The sequence below is a fragment of the Pongo pygmaeus genome, chromosome X, assembly GCF_028885625.2.
Source record: "Pongo pygmaeus isolate AG05252 chromosome X, NHGRI_mPonPyg2-v2.0_pri, whole genome shotgun sequence".
NCBI classification, from domain to species: Eukaryota; Metazoa; Chordata; class Mammalia; order Primates; family Hominidae; genus Pongo; species Pongo pygmaeus.
Genome location: NC_072396.2, coordinates 140,726,987 through 140,750,684, shown reverse-complemented (window position 1 = coordinate 140,750,684; position 23,698 = coordinate 140,726,987). Strand labels below are relative to the sequence as shown.

At 39.2% G+C, this 23,698-nt stretch overlaps 1 protein-coding gene across 2 annotated transcripts in view; it reads left to right on the top strand.

Moving 5' to 3' along the window:
• The window catches only part of MAP7D3 (MAP7 domain containing 3), a 34,952-nt gene extending 11,786 nt beyond the window's left edge, over positions 1-23,166 (top strand). Inside the window, exons 7-19 of one of the 2 annotated variants that reach the window (XM_054471942.2) lie at positions 3,484-3,579; positions 7,581-8,329; positions 8,897-9,024; positions 9,270-9,478; positions 11,202-11,337; positions 12,535-12,682; positions 13,951-14,055; positions 15,080-15,133; positions 17,502-17,595; positions 19,023-19,221; positions 20,306-20,384; positions 20,480-20,577; positions 21,487-23,166. In XM_054471942.2, coding sequence (XP_054327917.1) covers positions 3,484-3,579; positions 7,581-8,329; positions 8,897-9,024; positions 9,270-9,478; positions 11,202-11,337; positions 12,535-12,682; positions 13,951-14,055; positions 15,080-15,133; positions 17,502-17,595; positions 19,023-19,221; positions 20,306-20,384; positions 20,480-20,545 — 2,063 coding nt within the window. In that variant the 3' untranslated portion in view covers positions 20,546-20,577; positions 21,487-23,166. The remainder of the gene's footprint in view (positions 1-3,483; positions 3,580-7,580; positions 8,330-8,896; positions 9,025-9,269; positions 9,479-11,201; positions 11,338-12,534; positions 12,683-13,950; positions 14,056-15,079; positions 15,134-17,501; positions 17,596-19,022; positions 19,222-20,305; positions 20,385-20,479; positions 20,578-21,486) is intronic. The other variant, XM_054471943.2, reaches the window with a different exon arrangement.
• The last annotated feature ends 532 nt before the right edge of the window (positions 23,167-23,698 follow it).

Genomic DNA, 23,698 nt, shown 5'->3' with positions numbered 1-23,698 from the left:
ATAATTATTTATTTGAAAATTAGTTCATATTCTACCAACATATAAATGAAATTGTGTTTTCTACGGACTGGTTAGACTAGTTATTCAATTTCCATTAAGTATTGTGAATATTACCTCATTTTAGAAAAATAATAGCATATATATAGCAGTGGACAGGTTGATCTGCATTACATATATCATATTTGTTATTCACAATTATCTTAGAAACTTGACAGACAAGTATAATTGCCTTACTTGTTTTATAGTTAAGACTCCAAGAAATTCAGTGATTTCTACTCTAACATCCTTTTCTGTGGTTTATATTTTGGTCATTTGATAGATGGATCATGATATTTAAGTTGTACCTTTCATTTGTAAGTCAGTGTTTTCCCCCAAAAGCAAATAATGTGATAATGATGTTTAATGATAGACATATTGCCAAGCTCCACTTTACAACTCTTCCTAATGGCAATACAGAGTTGTTTCAAATACAGTGAAGTTATCTACTATGAATAATTCAAATGTCTTTTTGTTTCTGGTGTTTGCCCTTTTAATTAGTGTTCCTTATTAAAAGAAAAATCTATACCCAAGTGTATGTCAATAACCATGTCTGGCTTGTAGCACATGGTGCCTCTCACTGATAATTGAAATGGATTAGGCAACCATACCCATCAATCCAAAAAAAAGATCCCTTTTCTTTCCAGAGGAAAAAAAGGAGTGTTCTTGAGAGGAAAAAGAGAACAACTTCCACATCATTCCCTTAAACTTATCCATTAAAAATGATGAGGAAAGATGGCTTTCGTGCCTTGTGAATTGAATAAGGCATAATTATAGTTTGAATTTTAAAATGTTTGTTTTGCATTATTAGGTATCTCGACAATTTTTGAGCAGTGCTGATTGCTATAAAATTCCAGTACAGCAAAAGATTTTGGATACAATTTAAAGTATAATTAATTGTAGCAGTAGTTAACCTTATGGAAAAGATTTCCATTTTTGCCTAAAACAATATAGTTTTTAATATGTTAGAAAAGGATTTCTAGGGGGAAAGGATTTTTGTTCCAACTTACATTATGTTATTTGTACTTTTAGGACTCTTAAAATTTCAATGATGAGCTTGAGAGGTCTTTTATTTTATTGTCAGTCTGAGTATATCACATTTTCTCTTGTATTGGTCTGAGAAAAGTTCATCCACTTACCACCTCCACCCTCAATGTGCTTTCCCAAAGCACTTTTATATATAGTCTGGGTTCGTTCATAGATTAATATGGGAAGATTTTCTCTGGCACCTTACTTATAATATGGTAAAATTAATTTATTATTCACAACTAAATCCTTTAGAAAAATTAGATAACATTAATTGCAATGCCATGTTTATGTACTTTCATTTTAATATATCTTAATTGTTCCACAAGCATTGACTCTGTTTTACTATCTAATTGCTTTCAGGAATTAGCAAAAATTTATCTCATAGACATTTATTACATATTCAGTATAATGAGCAAAAGCCTTATTAATGAGACATGTAGTCAGTGTGGCGATTCCTCAGGAATCTAGAACTAGAAATACCATTTGACCCAGCCATCCCATTACTGGGTATATACCCAAAGGATTATAAATCATGCTCCTATAAAGACACATGCACATGTATGTTTATTGCGGCACTACTCACAGTAGCAAAGACTTGGAACCAACCCAAATGTCCATCAATGATAGACTGGATTAAGAAAATGTGGCACATATACACCATGGAATACTATGCAGCCATAAAAAATGATGAGTTCATGTCCTTTGTAGGGACATGGATGAAGCCGGAAACCATAATTCTCAGCAAACTATCGCAACACAAAAAACCAAACACTGCATGTTCTCACTCATAGGTGGGAATTGAACAATGAGAACACATGGACACAGGAAGGGGAACATCACACACCAGGGCCTGTTGTGGGGTGTGGGGAGGGGGGAGGGATAGCATTAGGAGATATACCTAATGTTAAATGATGAGTTAATGGGTGCAGCACACCAACATAACACATGTATACATATGTAACAAACCTGCACATTGTGCACATATACCCTAAAACTTAAAGTATAATAAAAAAAAAAGAGAGAAGGGACAGATTATGACTTCAGGATAATAATTAGTAAAATTGTACTGTGAAGGAGCAATTCTAAATAAAACTTTTAAAATGGTTTCTTTATTAGCTTTTAATACAAGAAGGTATGTGTGGAAGACACTTTGTGAAATAACTTGCTTAAAGGTACAGTATGTTGCACACTCTGAAATGATGAATGCTATAATTAATGATTTCTAGGAAATAAAATCCATATTGACAATGTCTTACCTTTAACTTGAAATGAAAGCTGGGCAATCCAGAGAGATCAACATTTTAAACTCAAATGAAGTTCATAATCTAACCTGTAATATTTTAAATAACTATTTTAAATCTGAGTTGATTCAAGTAGTCTTTTTTTTCTACTCATCGCTGATTCATAATAACTGCTCACACCATTTTGTCATTTTTTGCAGTATGCTAATGAAAGATACCGACTTAATCACATGATCGAACCACCTTTGTGGTTCATGCTGCTCAATCACATTATTAATTCAAGAAATTTTCAGATGATACTGTGTTGTCAACATGTACTTTAGTTTACAAATCCCCGAAAGAGAAATTATTTTTTAAAGAGACATTTCTCAGTATTCTGAGCGAGAGTATCTCAAGTGAAATGAAAGTGTCTACACGGAAGCAGATTATTTCTCCTTGGTTTGCTTAAATCATGGCATCTGTACCAATTGTTAATATTCGTTTTTATTTTTAAAATACTAGTTATAACTATTTAACTTGTAAGGTCCAGGACCTGAGCCTCTGAAAGCCATTTTTTTGGCCATGATGCAGAAATCAGATGCTATAGCTATCAATAACTTTACACCTGATATCAAAAGAATGGCTCTGTAGGGTAAAACACTGACAGTCTGTTAGAGCCTACAAGTTGATACATGTATAACTCAGATAATTCATTTTCTTTATGTTAAGAACAAATATCTTTTTATCTAAATGATTGATATTGGAGTTTCATGTTTTCTTCATTTTATACTGGTGTGTGCACATATGTGTGTGTGTGTACATGTGTGTATACGTATATATGTTTTTAAAATATATGCATATATAACAAAAATACTAGTTATAACTAAAGTGTAAATTACTTTTAAGTATTAGGCATCATGTCTAAAGGGTTGTATGTTTGTAATTTGGGAACTTTGATGTCAGATAGTATCAGATATTTTACCTCTTAATTTTTACCATTTTCTAAATAATTTTTTTTCATTTCAGGTAAAGAATAAACTCGTTTTAAGTTTGGGATATAGAATCTCTGCATAATATTTGAAGTAAAGTCTTATAAGCAAGGTAGAGAAGATAAAAAATGTTTGAAAAAGGAGTATCTCACTCCTGAGATAATTAGTAGTTTATGAAAACTAATATTCCTTTTGTACTTGCTCTCTAGGGAAAACAGACAAGGAGAGAAGCTCATCTTTAAATAGAAGAGAAAGTAACCTACATTCGTCTGCTGATAAAGAACAAGCAGAAAGGAAGCCACGTGGTTAGTTACTTCTAAATACAAATTTTAAATAGTGATTTAAAAGAGGTATTTTATGTCAGCATTGAATTGCTTGAAAAATCATTCCCAAAATTGGAAGCCAAAATATTCCTTCTTAAACTAAAAAGTGGGCTTTGGTGCCATGCTTATTTGGCTAAAGCCAGAAAAATCTGTCTTTAAATGAAGTATATAATTCCTGCCATCATCTGACAAGGGGGATAATGCAGCTGAGGAAATAAATCACAGAATATTGGTATAGATAGGAGTGTACTGGAGGATTTGATTCACTTCCAGTATTTTATTAATTTGGATTTGGAAGTTTAAATACCCGGCCACATTTCGAACTTCAAAGCTTTGCCCTTACTTCATAGCATTACCCACATATATCCTTTGTGCATATTTTCACTGCTGATTATTCACAGAATTTCACAGTGATTACTAAAGTACTTCTTTACATAAAGTAGTTTCTTTTCTTTCTTTCTTTCTTTTTTTTTTTTTTTGAAATACAGTCTCGCTCTGTTGCCCAGGCTGGAGGGCAGTGGCGCCATCTCAGCTCACTGCAACCTCCGCCTCCCGGGTTCAAGCAATTCTCCTGCCTCAGCTTCCTGAGTAGCTGGGATTATAGGCGCCTGCCACCACGCCTGGCTAATTTTTGTATTTTTAGTAGAAATGGAGTTTTGCCGTGTTGGTCAGGCTGGTCTTAAACTCCTGGCCTCAGATGATCCGCCCGTCTCGGCCTCCCAAAGTGCTGGGATTACAGGTGTGAGCCACCGTGTCTGGCCATAAAGTAGTTTCTTTTTAACACCTTTCCCTAGCATTTTCCTTTCACGTGTATTTGTTGCTTTTTGTTTCATACCAAACCATTCCTTTACAGAAGACCCTCCACTTAATTGATTCAGGTCAAATCCTATTAGAACAAATGTCATTGACACAGGGATCTTTATGAACATGAAGATTTATTGGAGCAAGATATTTACAACAAAATTTACTTTTAACAAAAGTGTTTATTCACTTCCTTGGAGCCTTTGGCAGTGTACTTGACCATTATGATTTTCAGTGCTGTCTGTCTGTAGGAATCTTTATAAAAGTTGTTTTGCCATGTGCAACTTTTTTCCTCAAGTGTGAGTTCCTCCATAAATTTCATACGGTGGGGAATGACTCTGTTTGAAATGTTACCTAGATTCTTTCCTTAGAGTTATTTTGGTGTGTATGCTGTGGCCTTTCTCCTTTTATTCTGAGGATCTCTTCTTTGACAGTGCAGTCCAGTCAGATGACAGTGTTCAGTGTTTTGTGTTGCTGGGAAAGCTGCTGTTGAGAGCAGTTTGCATTGCTCTTTCTTGCTTTGCATTTGTGAGACCTCCAATGGAATCCTTTGGATTTGTTCTCATCGTATATCTCATTGCTCATATATCAGTTCTCAAGAGAATAATTGAATCAGTTGTCTGTTCGGCCCAACAAAAGCGTCATTAGCCAGAAGCAGAAGTGCTGCTTCATTATCCAGCCCTGGAAAAGATGTTCCAGGTAACAGGCATATGGTGGAAAGCCAGGAGGTGTTAAGTGTTTGCATTTCAAAGCAGGCTTCATCACTGAGTTTGTTGCATTTAGGCATCAAAATAGTTTGAATCAGTAGTTACCATATTAGTGATTTTACCCAGCATTTGATGTTGCATATTTATTTATGACTTCTAACATGATAGGGCAGTTATATAGGAGACAGGTAATTTGTAGGATGAGATAGCTAACTTCGGAGGTGTTTGTTAAATTTTAAAGTTCTATGGGTTTTAAAAATATAGAAAACCTTCACTCATTTCAAGGGAGAAAGTTTCCTACTCTGCCTTCCTTTTTTCCCCTAAAATATGGAAGAATAGCATAGAGCCACCCTTCAGCTTTTAGTTAGAGACCTAAAGATTGTTCTTAACATGAAACATCTTCAGAGTTGTGTGGACTTTCTCATTTATAGTTTACATATGGTATTAGACTTGCCTTTGGATAGCAAGACCGCCCCCACTCCCAATAATGGAAAGGGCTAATGCATTGTTCCTATGATTTTTTTTCTCTTTTTTCCCCTTCACTTTTTCCTTTCCAGTATATGTCCCACTCCCTTTGCTTTTTCTCTGTTAGTATTCATATGATTAGTAAAACGCATCTAAATGCTATCACAGACTTTCTTGTACTGCAGCCTTATTTCTTTTGTTCTAATTCCTGACTTTTTTATGCCCAATTATATGTATGTCAGGTTATTTTCTGCTAGTCTCCCTTTCCCACCAGTCTGTGGTGAGATATTTCTATTACCACCATCCAAAAAATCTCAATATTTTGTCTTAAAAGTTTATAGCTAATAAAAATCCAGTCATACTATATTTTCTGTAGCACAAACTGTTGGTGTAATGTGACTGTTTAGGCACACGTAGATATGTAAATAAAATGCTTTCTTCACTAAAAATAAGGGACTAAAAGATAACATTTAATTTAGCTAAAAGTTTTATTCATAAGTAGTCAATCTTTGGTAATTTGGGGTAAGATTAGGTGAAAATTTGCCACCCATACTTAAAGATGAGGTGGCAGATAAATTTAACCAGGTCTTTTTTTTTTTTTTTAGTTTAATTTACCAGATCTTAAGGAAGCCACCTCCAAATACCTTTTGAAAAATGTTTAATTAGGCCAGGTGCGGTGTCTCACACCTGTAATGCCAGCACTTTGGGAGGCTGAGGCAGGTGGATCACCTGAGGTCAAGAGTTCAAGACCAGACTGGCCAACATGGTGAAACCCCCTCTCTACTAAAAATACAGAATTTTCCAGGTGTGGTGGCGCATGTCTGTAATCCCAGCTACTTGGGAGTCTGAGGCAGGAGAATCGCTTGAACCTGGGAGGTGGAGGTTGCAATGAGCCAAGATTGCGCCACTGCCTGGGTGATAGAGCGAGACTCCGTCTCAGAAAAAAAATATATATATATTTCTATAAGCAATAAATATTTCGTGTAGAAGATGTTTTTAATCTAATCCCCCATTATCCCAGTGCTCACTGGTAACTTCATATTTTTCTTTGCATTTATTTTTTTTCACAAAATGAAATAACCTGCTTTCTATCTTCTATGTCCAAAATACTGCGTATTATTACTCTTAGTGACTGCCTTAATATGGTCCACATTTCCTTTGGAACATTTGGATGGTATTTTCAATTGTTTCAATATTATAAACAGTGCAGTAATTAGCAACTTTATACATGCATTTTTATGTATTTATGTAATTTTTTTTTCCTAAGGGTAAACCTAGAAGTAGAATTGCTGGAACAAACAGTATGTACTTTTTATGCTCCCCAGAGAAAATATACAAATCTATACTCCCACCAGTGGTGATGAGGTTGCCTGGTTCCAAACATTGGTATTAATCACTTTCTTCCATCTTACCTGGCACCAAATATTCATTTTCGTCCGTTTCATAGGAAAAATAAAATTAGATTGTTAAAGGTGGAAAGGACCTTGGGGATCCAACCCACTCTAATTAATGTCTTATTACAGTTTTTAGTATGGGCTAGAAAATGCTCTTCCTTACATTCTATTCTAAAACATTAAAATATAGAGTGTCTTACATAATCACCTATAATGGTAAGATCTCTAGCCCTGGTGAAGATGTTTAGATTACTTTTAGAAAGGGTTGAAGATCTTGTAATTTTTTGTGAAAATTATTCTGAAATATAGTATAATTAAAATAGAAACAGCTTATTGCAAACATCAACTTTGGAGAAGCATCTTATTTTCATCTGTAATAGACTATTGCCTTTACAACGACTGTTGTTAATGTTGCTTCTGAAGTACTGACTTTGTGATAGTTCTGTCCTGTGTCTGTCATCCATTTCACTAAGCATTTCCTGTGTTGTGTGTAATCCCTGTGCTTTCCTAATAAACAATCTCTTTTCTCTGTTCCTGTTCTTATACTGTGTACCTGATGCATCCTTTTCTTGTCAGATTCCTAACTTAGGGAATTTCATTCTCTGTCCTCATTCAGTTACAGGCGTCACCAATTATGTAATGCGGTATGTCACTGTACCCTTGCGTAAATGTACTAGTGACGAATTGATGGCTGTTATGTTTCCCATGTCGACAATGAAAATACCTCTTCAAACAAAAGTAGAAGAGGCTCCCTTGGAGAAAGTAGAGACACCTCCCAAGGCAAGTGTGGATGCACCCCCCCAGGTGAATGTGGAAGTATTCTGCAACACAAGCATGGAAGCGTCCCCCAAGGCAAGTGCGGGCATGGCCCCTGAGGTGAGCACGGACTCATCCCCTATGGTGAGCGTGGACGTGTCGCCTGTGGTGAGCACATATGATTCTGAGATGAGCATGGACGCATCCCCTGAGTTGAGCATAGAAGCACTCCTGAAGGTACACCTGGAAACAGTTCCCAAGGTGAGCATAGAAGCATCCCCGGAGGTGAGCCTGGAAGCACCCTCAGAGGTGAGTGTGGAGGCAGCCCCAGAGGCAAGTGTGGAATCACCCCCAGAGGCGAGCCTGGAAGCACCCCCGGAAGTGAGTCTGGAAGCACTGCCAGAGGTGAGCGTGGAAGCAGCCCCAGAGGGGAGTCTGGAAGCACCTCCCAAGGGGAGCGCAGAAGTAGCCCCCAAGGAGAGTGTGAAAGGGTCACCCAAGGAGAGCATGGAGGCATCTCCTGAGGCGATGGTGAAAGCATCCCCCAAGACATCCCTTGAAGCAAGCATGGAAGCATCTCCCAAGGCAAAAGCGAGAGACGCTCCAAAGGTTTGTCGAGTGCCTGTTATTGACAAATTTTCTATTAAAATATGTATATTTTGTTGTATAGTTCACGATAGGTCAGATTTTACAACATAATCAGCATATTATTTACAATATTCTGCAATATAATTAATAAAATAGGTTAACTCACTTAAACTAGGAATTTAAAATTCTCTGATGTTCATTGTACCACTTTTCCTCCAAAGCTGAAATATTAGTGAGTTTTTATTAGAAGGGAGAAAATGTAAGTTTATATGAACTCTTTCTAAACTCTGAAGAAATGTTTTTTGAGAAATGTTTTAAACCCTGAATTAGGATTTGGAAATTGAGTTTGGTTTTGAAGGATAATATTTCTTTTAAACCTGTTATTTCTGTGATCTCCTGGAATTGTGTAATGTAAATTGTTAGTCCAGAAGCAAATATCAATGTCCTGATTCTCATGCTCTAAAAGAAAATTGCAGTTTAAAGAATTCTAATTATGTTTTATTCAGAATGTTTTTCTCTTAAAAAAAAAAAAGCCAGCTGTAGTAAAAGAATTGTTAGTAATTTACCATATTGTGTTTATCTGTTCAGAAATCAGAAATGGACAAACAGGCCTTAATCCCTATTGCCAAGAAGCGTCTATCATCATACACTGAGTGTTATAAATGGTCATCATCTCCTGCAAATGTTTGTGGTCTGCCGTCTCCCATCAGCACTAAGTAAGCAGCTTATTCGCAACTGTTCCTGATAGGCATTTTACTAGAACAAATTCCGTGTCAATGTTTCATGAGTGAAATAATATAGTATGCATGGTAACACAAATGTAAAGGGAAAAAAGCCTGTAAAAAGGGATTTACTTTTCAGAAAAATTCCCCGATTATAATGTCGTCTCATAATAGCATCTTATATTTTATGAAATTGTACACTGAAAATTAATTAGCAAATGTGTATTACTTTTTCTCAGCAGGCAAATCCAAAAGAACCGCCCTCCATCACCATTACCACTTATTTCAAAACAGTCACCACAGACTTCTTTTCCTTATAAAATAATGCCTATTCAACACACCCTGTCTGTGCAAAGTGCATCAAGTACTGTCAGAAAGAAAAAAGAAACAGTTTCTAAAACCACTAACAGATGTGAGGCTTTGAGCCAAAGGCATATGATCTGTGAAGGTAAGTTCCTTCACTAAGAAGTTTATCTTAGCAACACAGAGAATCTTACTGTATTCTGGGAAAGGTTCACTTCATTTTATTCCCCAATTGAGAGAACTTTAGGGAATTATTTTCCTTTTAGAAAGAGAGAATCTAACCAATCTCTGGTACATTGGAATGTATCTTCTGTGTTTGTCCTTGCCAAAGCTTTCTTTTCACCCCTTTGTTTTGAAAAATCCGTTTTTGGAACTGCTTTTAAAAGCATAGGTCTGGCCAAGCATGGTAGCTCACGCCTGTAATCTCAGCACTTTGGGAGGCTGAGGTGAGAGGATCGCTTGAGCCAAGGAGTTCGAGACCAGCCCAGGCAACATAGGAGAGAGACCCCTGTTTCTACAAAAAAAATACAAATACAAATACAAATACACACACACACACACACACACACACACACACACACACACACACACACACACACACACACACACACACACACACACACACACACACACACACACACACACACACACACACACACACACACACACACACACACACACGCCTGATGTGGAAAGGGTAGGCTATATATTCGGTTAGGGGGTTGAGGATAAGAGTAAGCCATATTATACCATAACCGCCTAGCTTAAGGTGGTACACATCTGTAGTCCCAGCTAGTAGGGAGGCTGAGGTAGGAGGATTGCCTGAGAACAGGAAGTGGAGGCTGCAGTGAGCCGTGATAGTGCCTTTACACTCTAGTCTGGATGAGAGAGTGAGACCCCGTATCAAAAAAAAAGCACAGGTCGGATGAGAGGTTTGGTCTAGGTGATTCCTAAGATCCCTTCTAGCTCTGATAGTGATGGTTCTTGGAGAGAGCACATCCACTCATGGATAAGCAGGTTTTTCCCAAGATTTAGGTTCATTTCTATATGTAGGCCATGATGTGGTGTCCCTTGATTTGTGTAGTATTCCTGAAAGTGCCATATTGCTATTTTGCCTGTCAGATGCATTCTTAATACCCATGGACATTACTTAATTTCAAAAACACACTGGGGAATTTTGCTTTTTTAGGGAATTCCACAGTGAATTTTTTGTAACAGAAACAGTCTTTTAATTACAGATTATTCATTCCTGATATGTCTTCTCATTTTCATATGTGATTTATTTAAAATAAATTAGTAGTTATATAGACCAAAATATTATAATATGCCTCTGTGTACTCACCTTATTTTACTGATAGTCTTGGTTTTGTTATCTACAGTTAGCTACTCTATGATCAACCAAATGTATACATTATTATCAAGGTTTAGCTAAATAGTAATCATATAGTAAAAATGATGCACAAATCTCAAAATGTATACCAGCTACATTTTTGTTTGAGTATTTAAGATATTTGTACCCTTCGTTCGGACCGAGCATAAGCTTGTCTTCCTCTATATTCAGTATTTCTTACTCTTTTCCCATGGGGTCAGTTGATTCAGTTATCTCAAAACCACTAAAACGAAAGTAGAAGTACATTATTTCATTTTGGAACAAGTAGGTGTTAAAAAGAAACAAAATGCTTCTGCTGTTGTTGGGGGTGCAGTTTGAACAAAATCTGTTATATAACCACCTATAGTTTGCTTGTGATTTATAAATTTTGGACTATGCACATATATATATATTTTAATGTTTTGGATTGTGTTGCACTTCTTTGTTGGAGTGAGAGTTGATTAGCTCTCTAACTGTTGCACATATTTATTTAAACTAGAGTCTGGTAATAAGAGTACTGCAGGTATTATGAATGCTGAGGCGGCAACAAAAATTTTGACAGAATTGCGCCGCCTTGCTCGTGAACAAAGAGAAAAAGAGGAAGAAGAAAGACAACGGGAAGAAATGCAGCGAAGGTCAGCACAAAATCTTCCTTCCTATACTATAAATCTTGAGTGGGGCCCAAATTTTTGAAAGTCAAAATTTTACCCTCAAGTTATAAATTCTCAAAGAACAATTGACTTTCTTCAGTGAGGATCAGAAGTGCCTCATTGCCTGTATAGGAAGCATGTCAAGCCCTTGTAAATGGCTAAGGACCCTGGTGTGTGGATAAATGGCACAGTCCTTTTTAGCCTCCATACATCATGTGCCATTAAGGTGTGCTAGGAGGATGCACAGAGACCAAACTCACATTCAGGATTTGATCTCTCAGCACCAGAGTGGTATATAAGAACAGATCTGTTTGTGTTCACTAGTGTCAGCCCTTTATTTTAAAAGACTTGTAACGTCAGGATTTTTAAACCTGAAAATTATACTTACTCATGTTTTACTTTTCCTGTGATCTTTGTGACACCTGTATCTCATCAGGCCAGTGAGTCATTGCTAGAAGGATTTCCTTTGTGGGCAGCAAATCTCATGTACAGTTGTGTGCATTCAAATTCTAACAAAGGTTTCTTGTTCCTCCATCTTGAGGCCTATTTTATGTCGGGCCTTATAATGTAAACCTCTGTCCACTGGCTGCAGGGAATAACAACAGTACTGACTTTGCTTTTAAGTATTTAGTGTTATTTGAAATAATCACACATTTTCCATATGCTTATATGGGCTTGGGAAAAAGAAGGGAATATTATGAATTACAAAAAAAACCCTCTAACTCGAAGAATATTATTCATCGCTTCATATAAACAGAGCCGATTTAGCATTTGAAAGTGCTGAATACTAGGGAACCACCAGACTCTCCTCTAAATTATCTCTGTTATCCCCACGAGAGATTGGGTGTGAGCACGTGTAAATAAGGCCTTTTAGGGGATGTCGTGTCTCAAAGACAGTTAAGGAATGATTTCCTGTCACGTATGTGTGTTTTTTAACAAGCAAAGTAATCTATTACTTGATTGAAATATTTTTCTGCTCCCGATGGCTAGTTTTTCTCTTTAAAAAGGGGTGGAATTGTGTAATTTCTATATAGTAACAACACAGAAGATGTAGTGACTCTGGTGTAGATATAAATTGTATTACTATACACAGGAAGTTTCACTATAAAAACTCACATACTAGTGCAAGCTGAGTAGGATAGCAATCAAGATAAATACTAACAATTATTTAAATACTCTCAGGGTGATTAAGAAATCAAAAGACGTGGCAAAGGAAGCAGTTGGAGGCCAAGCAGAAGACCTCTTGAAACTCAAAGATGGGCAGCGACAAAAGGAGACTAAAAAGAAGAAAGGATGGCTGGATCAGGAAGACCAGGAAGCACCACTGCAGGTTTGCTGGCTTGACACTTTATCAGGGGATGAGAACCAGATTATAAAGTTCAGATGGAACCCAGAGCAAAAATCTCTGTCTCTGAGAAAGAAGACATGAGCAGATTCTCTGGCTGCATTTTATTTTTTATTGTATTTATTTATTTATTTATTTTGAGACGGAGTTTCACTCTTCTCAGCCAGGCTGGAGTGCAATGGCACGATCTTGGCTCACTGCAACATCTGCCTCCCAGGTTCAAGCCATTCTCCTGCCTCAGCCTCCCAAGTAGCTGGGATTATAGGCATCTGACACCACGCTCAGCTCATTTTTGTATTTTTGGTAGAGATGGGGTTTTACCATGTTGGCCAGGCTGGTCTTGAACTCCTGACCTCAGGTGATCCGCCCGCCTCAGCTTCCCAAAGTGCTGGGATTACAGGTGTAAGCCACTGCGCCCAACCTCTGGCTGCATTTTTATTTTACAGTCTCTATTACCCAGTACCACTACAGGTCATTGTCAGCCACCCTCAGAAAACCATAGAATGTTTTCCTAGTGAAATAAGCAGAAAACAGCAAATTGTAGATTAGTAGTCTTTAATTTGAAATCCAAATTGCTTGAACAGATTCCACATCCTACATTGGTTTCCCCCATCTTGCATTGTGTGGTACCATATACAGCTCCATCAACTGGACCTTACACCCCTGTGACAGATAAGACAAACCATACATACTTCTACAAGTTTAAAATCATTAACTGAAGAATGTCTCATCTATCTAAAGTCAAGTCACTGGGTAAATAAATGCCCAAACTGAGCTCAGACTATACTCAGTTTGAATTATTACCATAGCCCAATTTATATTCCCAGTTTTTAGTGTATCATTCACCAGCATTGGTCATATGTTTTATATATGATTGTTTATGCTTGCATTTCTCAGGAGGGTGCCTTCAAGAATCCTCTCAGTGCTTTTGAGAAATGTCAGGCTGTTGGCTTCTGTTACTGTGTTAATGGATAGCTCCACAGTCACATACTTTGAATTAGGATGGTGTGATGTTCATAACAATGACCCTGTGGTCCTGAATCCTCAAGATAACATTTAGCCTAGCTTTGTGCATTCTAACTAGTGCTTTGAAAATTGACAATCCACAAATATCATAATATAGGAACCCTCATTCAAAAGGTTACACTCTTGTTATACTAGATAACATTTACCGTTGAAATTTTTAAACTAGAGTTCTCTGATGTCACTCAGGTATCTTGAGATTAAATGATATTTTTATGCAAATTTCCTAGAAAGGGGATGCCAAAATAAAAGCTCAAGAGGAAGCTGACAAACGCAAGAAAGAACACGAGAGAATTATGTTACAAAATTTACAAGAACGGTTAGAAAGGAAAAAGGTACTCGCTCTCTCTTTGGGGGGACTTGATTCTGTGTTTAAAACAATGTTGGGCACCTGATGTCAGCATGTTTTTAAAAATCACAAATCTGATATATGCTAGCTCCTGGTGGTTTTCCCACTCGATTCTCTTCCTTATCCAAGGATCTGACCTCTCCTACATAGAGGGCTGTCCTCTTACTGATCATGCCTCCCCATCATGGACCCTTGATGGCCATTACAGTGATGTCTCACTATATCAAACCTCTGGTAATAAAACTCCTCTGAGCAGAAGGACTCCAGTCATGGTAGGGGTTGGTAGAAGTTAAGACTTTCTTCTAAACTGGCTAGAAATTGCAGCAACTACATGGGGAGAAACAGAAACTGCAGGCCTCTTTGAGAGGCCAAGGTGCAGGCTATTTTTACGGTAGGGCCACATGTGAGCTCATCTGCGGCCCTGGTCCAGGCTGAGTTGCTGCAAGGCCTATCTGGTAGTAGATTGGTCACCTTGAGGGGGCCAGGGAGCTGCAGCTCTCCTCACCGCAGGGAAAGAAGTGTGCACAGGAGAGAGAATTCCTGTCCTTCCCTAGAAATATATTTCTCCTCCACCTCCTATCTTCTGTCTTCATTAACACAATAACAGTGTGGCATCATTGAGGTGTATTATTTTCATTAACATTGGCTTCAAGAATCAGCTGAAGACTAAAGACTAAAATTATGTTAAAAGCTCCAATTGGTTTGCAATAATATATGCTTAGTCTAAGTAATGAATTTCTGCATATGCAAAATTAGGAGTGAGGTTGTCATTTGGATGTTTGTGTTGTAACAAATACAGCGGTCATCATTCAGGGCATTTTATAGCTGAAACTGGGATTGGGATAGGGGACTCAACTGCCACCATAAGCCTTTTGTTGGTAATATTTGTGGTTTTGGAGCAATCACTGCCATTGTCCACCTCTGTGAAATGGGGATAATCAACTCCTTTAGGACAACTGTTTGGTTTCTAATCTGTTTTCATGTTTGAATTTTTATTTTCCTTTAAATAGAGAATAGAAGAAATTATGAAGCGGACAAGAAAGACAGATGTGAATGCCTCAAAGGTAGTCTCCATACTCCTACCAGCAGTGTATAAGAATGCCTCTTGTTTCACATTATTGCCGAGTTTTTCACTTTAGACAATCTGGTGGTGATGAAATAAAGTATTACATTTGCATTTCCCTGATTATTAACAAGGTTGACCATGTTTTCATACCTTTAGTTAGCTCTCATGTTTGTTTTGTGTGAAATGTTTTTTTTTTATCTTTTGCCCAAGACTTTTGGGTTGATTTGTCTCATTGTAGTTCTTTAAATGTTATAGATACTGCTTCTTTTTTGGTTATGTGTTGCAGATACCTTCTCCCAGTTTACAGCTTATCTTTTCTTTCTCTTTTTTTCTTTTTTTTTGTATACAATGTGTAATGATCAAATCAGGATAATTAGCAAATCCATCACCTCAAACGCTGATCATTTCTCTCTTTTTTTTTTTTTTTTTTTTGAGACAGAGTCCCGCTCTGTCACCCAGGCTAGAGTGTAGTGGTGTGATCTCGGCTCACTGCAACCTCCACCTCCTGGGTTCAAGTGATTCTCCTGCCTCAGCCTCCTGAGTAACTGGGATTACAGGCGTGCGCCACCATGCCTAGCTATTTTTGTATTACTATTAGAGACAGGGTTTCAACATGTTGGCCAGACTGGTCTCGAAATCCTGACCTCAGGTTATCCACCTACCTTAGCCTCCCAAAGTGCTGGGATTACAGGTGTGAGCCACCATGCCCGGCCAGTTTATCTTTTCTTAATGCTGTCCTCTTCTGGATAGAAGCTTTTTTCTTTTTCTTTTTTTTTCTTTTTCTTTTTTTTTTTTTTTTTTTGAGATAGAGTCTTGCTCTGTCACCCAGGCAGGAACACAGTGGTGCAATCTTGGCTCACTGCAGCCTCCACCTCCCAAGCTCAAGCAATCCACCCATCTCACCCTTCCAAGTAGCTGAGACTACAGGTGCATGCCACCACACCTGGCTAATTTTTTATTTTTTATTTATTTATTTTTTTGTAGAAACGGGATTTTGCCATTTTGTCTAGGCTGGCCTTGAACTCCTGGGCTCAAGAGATCCACCCGCTTCAGCCTCCCAAAGTGCTGGGATTGCAGGCTTGAGCCACCGCACCCTGCATTGTGATTTTAATGTTGTTGAATTTACCAGTATTTTCTGATGACTAATGAAGTTAGGCACCTTTTCATAAATGCTTACTGGCCTGTTGGAGATATGCTTTGGTGAAGTACCTTTTCAAGTCATTTGCCCATTTTCTTATTTTGTCACCTGCCTTTTTCTGATTGAATTGTAGGCATTTTTACCTACACTGGTCAGGAGTCCTTTGGATATATATATTGCAGGTATCTTCTTCCATGCCATAGTTTGCCTTACACTCTCCTAATGTCTATTGATGAACCAGACAGAAGTTCTTCATTTTAACAAGTTCAGATTTATCATTTTTTCCCTTATGGTGAGTGTCTTTGTGGTCTGTTTCATCATTATTTGCTTACCCCAATGTCATGTCTTTTGATGGAGCACATGTATTCAAGGCCTTTTTCCTCCAGATTCTGTGCTTTTTACATTCTATGCTACAAGACTGATATTTTGTCTCTTTGTAATTACCCAGTTGTGGTCATTTACATTAAATGACATGAGAATTTAGAGTAGAAATGCCATTTCCAAAAAGTGCTTGGAGTCATCATGTCAAAGTTCATTCAACTCATTGGGAGTTTTCCCTCAAGCAGCAACCAAAGGCTGGGTGCGGTGGCTCACGCCTGTAATCCCAGCACTTTGGGAGGCCAAGGCAGGAGGATCTCTTGAACCCAGGAGCTCAAGACCAGCCTGGACAACACAGTGAGACCTTGTCTCTATAAAACAGTTTAAAAATTAGCCAGGTGTGTTGGCACACGCCTGTAGTCCCAACTACTTGGGAGGCTGAGATGGGAGGATCACTTGAGTCCCAAAGTTTGAGGCTGCAGTGAGCTGTGATCGTGCCACTGCACTCCATCTTGGGCAACAGAGTGAGACTTTGTCCTCCCCCCTCCCCAAAAAAAAAAACAGCAGTCAAAAACTTTTTAGCTATTCACTGACTAGTCCCATCCCGCCTTAGTTAAAGTTCTGAGCAGGCAGAGAACAAATGTCAACCCAAAGTTATATTCCCTTGGCTCCTGCCCAGGGAAATCTTTCATTCTTGAGTGTCTTCCTAGCTAAAAGACGCAGCTACGGGTACCTGTCCCTATCCCCTGTAGATTCTTGGGGCCAGTTAAAAGAGGTTAGATTTTTTTACCTTTTCGTTGAAATGACAAAAATTAGCCATCAGTCCAGCTTTGAAGTCAGACTTTGTTGAAATTCTAAACCAGGCTGATTGAATATTAGGCATAATCAAGATTTCCTTTTTTAATCGTAGGTCGCAGAAACATCCAGCCATGACATATATGAAGAGGCTGAGGCTGACAACGAAGAAAGCGACAAGGACTCATTGAATGAAATGTTTCCATCAGGTTAGTCACCATTTAGGAGCTAGACTGCTCAGGTTCATATCCAGGGGCTCCTCTGCTTTTGAGCTGTGTGGCTTTGGGCAGGTCACTTAACCTTTCTGTACTGAGTTTTTCCCATCTGAAAAAGGGGAAGCTAATGTCCTGTACCTAGAGTGGATATGAGATTTCAGTGAGGTAAATCCATGTAATGCTAAAAACAGTGTCTCACACATAAACTCTCAATAAATATCTGCTGCTGCTGCTTATTATTTTAAAGATCATGCTAATAGACTGTAGACAGCAGCTCTTTCTCAGTTGAATGTGAGGATTGCCAGCATTTCATAGCTCAGCTCCTCAAGCCATCCATGATTGACCACAGGTGGAAATCTGCTTTCCACTTCATTAAGAAAAATTGAAACCATGTCATAATAAGAATCCTTTCTCAGATGTATCATTGACTCCCTTACAAGTAGGAACCACTTTGTAGTTGCAGTAATTGCCATTTGAGAAAACACTATTTGTCCATATTTTTCCCACCAGTGGATGTTGAACAGGAAAGTCAGGTCCTCTACTAGGTGCTGGGGATGAAGGGGTGAAAAGACATGGCCTCAGTTTGAAGGAGCCATAGCCAGTGGGAAGACAAACATATGAGCAAACCATAATACTGCCACAAGATGATTGGGTTGAAAGAAGTTTGGTGAAAATACAATGAGAACATAGCAGTAAGAGCCCCTCAGTCTGCCTTAGGGCATTGAGGAAAGCCGAAGGTAGAAGGTAACATTAGAGGTAAGACGAGGCAGGGTGGTGGCTCACGCCTGTAATCCCAGCACTTTGGGAGGCCGAGGCGGGCGGATCATGAGGTCGGGAAATTGAGACCATCCTGGCTAACACGGTGAAACCCCGTCTCTACTAAAAATACAAAACATTAGCCAGGCGTGGTGGTGGGCGCCTGTAGTCCCAGCTACTCGGGAAGCTGAGGCAGGAGAATGGTGTGAACCCTGGAGGCGGAGCTTGCAGTGAGTGGAGATCGTGCCACTGCACTCCAGCCTGGGCAACAGAGCGAGACTCCATCTCAAAAAAAAAAAAATTAGAGGTAAGACGAAATGCACAAACAGAATTGGCTAGGTGAGTGATCAGGGGAGGGGTGAGAATCTGAAGCAGTCTTATCTCTGGTCATTATTCTTTCCTAGCAAAGGAAAAAGGACAGATTCCTTAAACGTAGCCTCTTGGTGCCTCAAGGGCAGGGTGAGTGTGTGTGCTGAGCAGTGGCCTGGGACATGGCTCGGGAAACTCTGACTGCTGGGCCTGCCTCCCAGGAGTACAGCTGCTTGACTCTTCCTGCCTTCAGGCAGGCAATACCCACTCCCCATCCCATCAGGATCATAGCCTTCACTTTTTCTTGAATTCTTTATTGAAACTCCATATTTAATTGTGTTATTTTTTTTTCCTAGCCATTCTAAATGGCACAGGCTCACCTACCAAATTTAAAATGCCATTCAACAATGCCAAGAAAATGACACACAAGCTGGTATTTCTAGAAGATGATACCAGCCAGGTCCGTAAAGAGCCAAAAACATATTTTAATGGCGATTTGAAGAACTTCAGACAAAAAAGCATGAAAGACACTTCAATACAGGAAGTAGTTTCAAGGTGAGTCACTTAGCCAGCTTATCTAAATAAACTTGGCAGGATTATGATTGACATTCTTAGAATGCTAAATAATATGATCTCTTGTGCTCTTAGTTTGTACCAAACACCATGTCACATATTTGACTTAATAGAAATAAACTCATCCCCACAACAGCCTTGCTAGGTAAGGATCATCATCCTCATTTATAAAGACAAGGAGACTGAGGGTCAGAGAGGCTAGGTGCTTTATTTGCCCAATATCCTGCTATTAAAGGGCAGAGCCCAAATTCAATTCCAGATACATCTGGCTCCAAACTTTACTTTTGTTCACATTGGTTAATGTTATCTCATAAAGTTGGGCAAGAAGACATTTATTGAGTGATTGCTATATACCAGGCATTTTATATTACCTATTTCAATTATCACAACTCTGAGTGTGACAGTAATATCCTCATTTTATTTTATTTTTTTCATTTTTTTTTAAGAGATGAGGTTTCACCATGTTGGCCAGGCTGGTCTTGAACCTCCTTGGCTCAAGTGATCTGCCCACCTCGGCCTCCCAAAGTGCTGGGATTACAGGCGTAAGCCACCACACCCGGCCATAATATGCTCATTGTCAATGTAAGGAAACAAGGTCAAAAGTTAGGTCAGGAGAGCAGGAACTGATTAATGGAAAGGAATGCTGCATGGGCAATTGCCTGAGAAGACATTCACCTGCAAGGCCCACAGGACCAGGTGTCTGCTGAGAGGTGTGATGATGTGGAAGGAGCATTAGAGCTAGAGGACCTGTACCAGTTCTGTTACTACACCTCACTGGCCGCATCCTTGACCAATCTAAGGGAGGGGCATGGTTTCTGGAGTGCTGCATGCTTAGCTGCTCCTACTCCTGGTGCTTCCGTGGGACCTAGGGCTTTCTGGAATACAGTTTGAAAATCAGTGTGTCCTGTGATCTCTAGGGTTCCTTTCAGTCATCCTGTTCTATGATTCTGAAATGTTTTTTAATTCCAAGGCATTTCTTAGAAGTTAATCAAAGGACAAAGCTTCTTTTAGGCCAGAGCCTTGGTTTGGGAATAATTGGGATTCTAACCAAACTGTCTCTTTCCAGACCATCTTCCAAAAGAATGACCAGTCACACAACGAAAACCAGAAAGGCGGATGAAACCAACACCACCAGCAGATCCTCTGTTAGTATGAATTATGAGCAGCAGCGTATCTGTGACAAGATCACCAACATTGTAAGTCACACAGAACTATCTTTGTCACATTTTTCTCCTGACAGGCACAAACAAAATCTGAAGGATTCCATGACATCTTGCCAAAGTCCCCAGATACCTTTAGACGGTAAGAGAAGCAGCAAACCTGTTTCTCCTCATTTGGGTAAGTCCTCATCTCATCTACCTTTTTCTTGAAAGGCAATTGACCCTGAACCCGCTCCCCTCCTTCTAGCCATTCCAGGGCAGTCTTTGCACCATATAGCTTTGGAAGAGAAGTAGAAGACAGTTGTGGGTCTGCAGGAATGACGTGAGAGTCTTCCATTAAGTTGGTTTTGAGAGAGTAGACAGTAGATGACTTGATTCTAATTTTTATGTCCCACATTTCATGCCGGATATAAAAAATAAGTTCTGGCCAGGTGCAGTGGCTTATGCCTGTAATCCCAGCACTTTGAGAGGCCAAGGCAGGCAGATCACTTGAGGTCAGGAGTTTGAGACCAGCCTGGCCAACATGGTGAAACCCCGTCTCTACTAAAAATACAAAAATTAGCCGGGTGTGGTAATGCATGCCTGTAATCCCGGCTACTTTGGAGGCTGAGGCAGGAGAATCACTTGAACCCAGGAGGCGGAGGTTGCAGTGAGCCGAGATCCTGCCACCGCACTCTAGCCTGGGTGACAGAACAAGACTCTGTCTCAAAAAAAAAAAAAAATGTTCTTTTCAAGCTTGCATCTCAGACTCCTCTGAGCTCCTGGTCTGCTGGTTGCTTGGCAAGCACACAGACAGTTGCTTAGGGCAGAAGATTAGGGAGGTCTTCGGAATAAGCCTCAACCTGTTTCCAAAACCAGAAGCTTCTTGTTTTTCTTTCCTTGAGAAGTTTCTCTTTGAAATTGAGAAGCATCTTGGGCCTGGTTGGGGACTGGGGAAGTGGAGGACATTCATAGGACCAGTGTGTCAGCAACTCCAGAGGGGCTGCTGAGAGTCCTGGGCATGTGCCCTGAAGGGAGGCCAGGGACAAGTTGCTGTGAGACTAGCATCTTCTCTACTCATCTTTCTTTTATTTTTCCCTCTGGTCAGATATGTAAACCTTACTCAGCCTGGGAGATGAATACATCTTCCACTCTGGATAACTCAACTCCTGGGCCCATCAGTCCTCAAATTTTTCTGCTTCTGACTTGAACCTGGTAAAGGAAGTGACACTGAAAAATTGAAAGAAACTGTCAAAAGGCCACCTTGATGTATATCTCAGATGTTAAAATCATCTTGTTCTCTTGTGTCTAAGCAAGAGTTCTAAGTAAAGAGTGGTTTTTGTTTTCTTTGGAAAATCATCATTGTCTCTCATTCTTGTGTTGTCCCACCAATGTGTTTGCTGGAGTGAGTGCATCAAGGATGCTTTCCTGAAACTGTAACTGTGGAGTTTCTAGAAGAATCTGATTGCAGAACTAATTCTCTTTCAGTATATATTTGAAATCTTAAAGTAATGCTTTTTCTTTTTCTTTTTCTTTTTTTTTTTTTTTTTTGAGACGGAGTCTTGCCCTGTCGCCCAGGCTGCAGTGCAGTGGCGCAATCTTGGCTCACTGCAACCTCCGCCTCCTCGTCTCAAGCAATTCTCCTGTCTCAGCCTCCCCGGTAGCTGGGATTACAGGCGTGTGCCGCCACACCTGGCTATTTTTTTTTATTTTAGTAGAGATGGGGTTTTACCATGTTCACCAGGCTAGTCTCGAAATCCTGGCCTCAAGTGATCCACCCGTCTTGGCCTCCCAAAGTGTTGGGATTACAGGTGTGAGCCACTGCACCCAGCCAAGTAATGCTTTTTCTGTGTACCAGTGACAATTTTGACAGTTAAAAAGTCACAGTTGATCTTGTAGAGAACATAATAGATTATGCAAGGGCCGCAGGATCACTCACAAGAGCTGTCAGATTGTTTCTAATATAAAAATACCAAAGGTTGCAAAATCCAGTAAATTGTGTTTTACCATGATATATGTATATTTTTAACTCTACCCACCTGTGCCAGTGAGTACACAGGCACTAATAACCTCAAATGCTGGGAGTCCTGTAAAGCCCCATCTTGGAACAGTCAGCACCTTTCATGCTTTTGTCGGTGTTTCCTTTTGAAGGACATACTGGTGTTTATCTACAGAAACATATATTATTTTTATTGTGTACATAAAGGAGTACATGGCTGTTGTCCCGTGGGGTATGTTTAATTCCTCTAAATGTTTAAAGTACTTTTCTGCCTGTACTCTCCAGTTCTGTCGTTGAGTATACACTCAGGCATGAGATACAACCAAAATTTGCTTGCCTTTCTCTAGCCACTGGCTGCCAGTGAGTTCGCGTGATGGGCACACAGAAATGCACACAGATGTACATACACGTATGTATGCACACACAGTATATGATTCCATAAAATTCAAATGCAGATTAATTCTCCTAATGAGTTTTCAGTGTTGAATCGTAAATAGTCTGAAGCAGGCCAGTGTTCCTTTTGGCTGCCAGTCTTGGATTAGTAAAAGAGGTAATTCTTTCAGATTCCCTGGTTCTTTGCCACTCAGAGTATTGTACTTTTGATATAGAATAGAGAAGGTTACCTTTGGTTTAAAAACTATTTTTATATACTAGCTCTTTCATGTATAAAACAGAGACAATCATCCTAACAAAAGAGTTTGTTATTTTTCTGCACAAATGTCTTGTGTTGAAACACTGTTACAGTTCCATATAAATGTGTGCTATATAAAATAAACTTTGCAGATAAAACAAGGGTTTTTTCATTATAATACTAAAAAAAAGTGTACTGGTGGTGGTATAAAGGCAACACCAATTGTTGGCCGAGCTATGAACACAGGCAGCCAGCAAATTCAATGAACAGGGATCAAATCCCCTGATTTCCCTCTTCATCCAGTTGGTGATTTGGCAGAGTTCCACTTCTGGAATAGAAAGATGTGAGTTTTTTTTGTTTGTTTGTTTGTTTTAGAGACAAGGTCTCACTCTGTGGCCAAGGCTGGAGTACAGTGGCACGATCATAGCTCACTGCAGCCTCAAACTCTGAGGTTCATGCAATCCTCCCACCTTAGCCTCCTGAGTAGCTGGGACCACAGTCATGGCACCATACCTGGCTTTTTTTTTTTTTTCTCTTCGTCTTCTTTCTTCTTCTTCTTTTTTTTTTCTTTTCTTTTTTTTTTTTTTTTTTTAAGAGATAGGGTCTTGCTATGTTGCCCAGGCTGGTCTTGAACTCCTGGCCTCAAGTGATCTTCCTGCCTCAGCCTCCAAAAGGGCTGGGATTACAGGC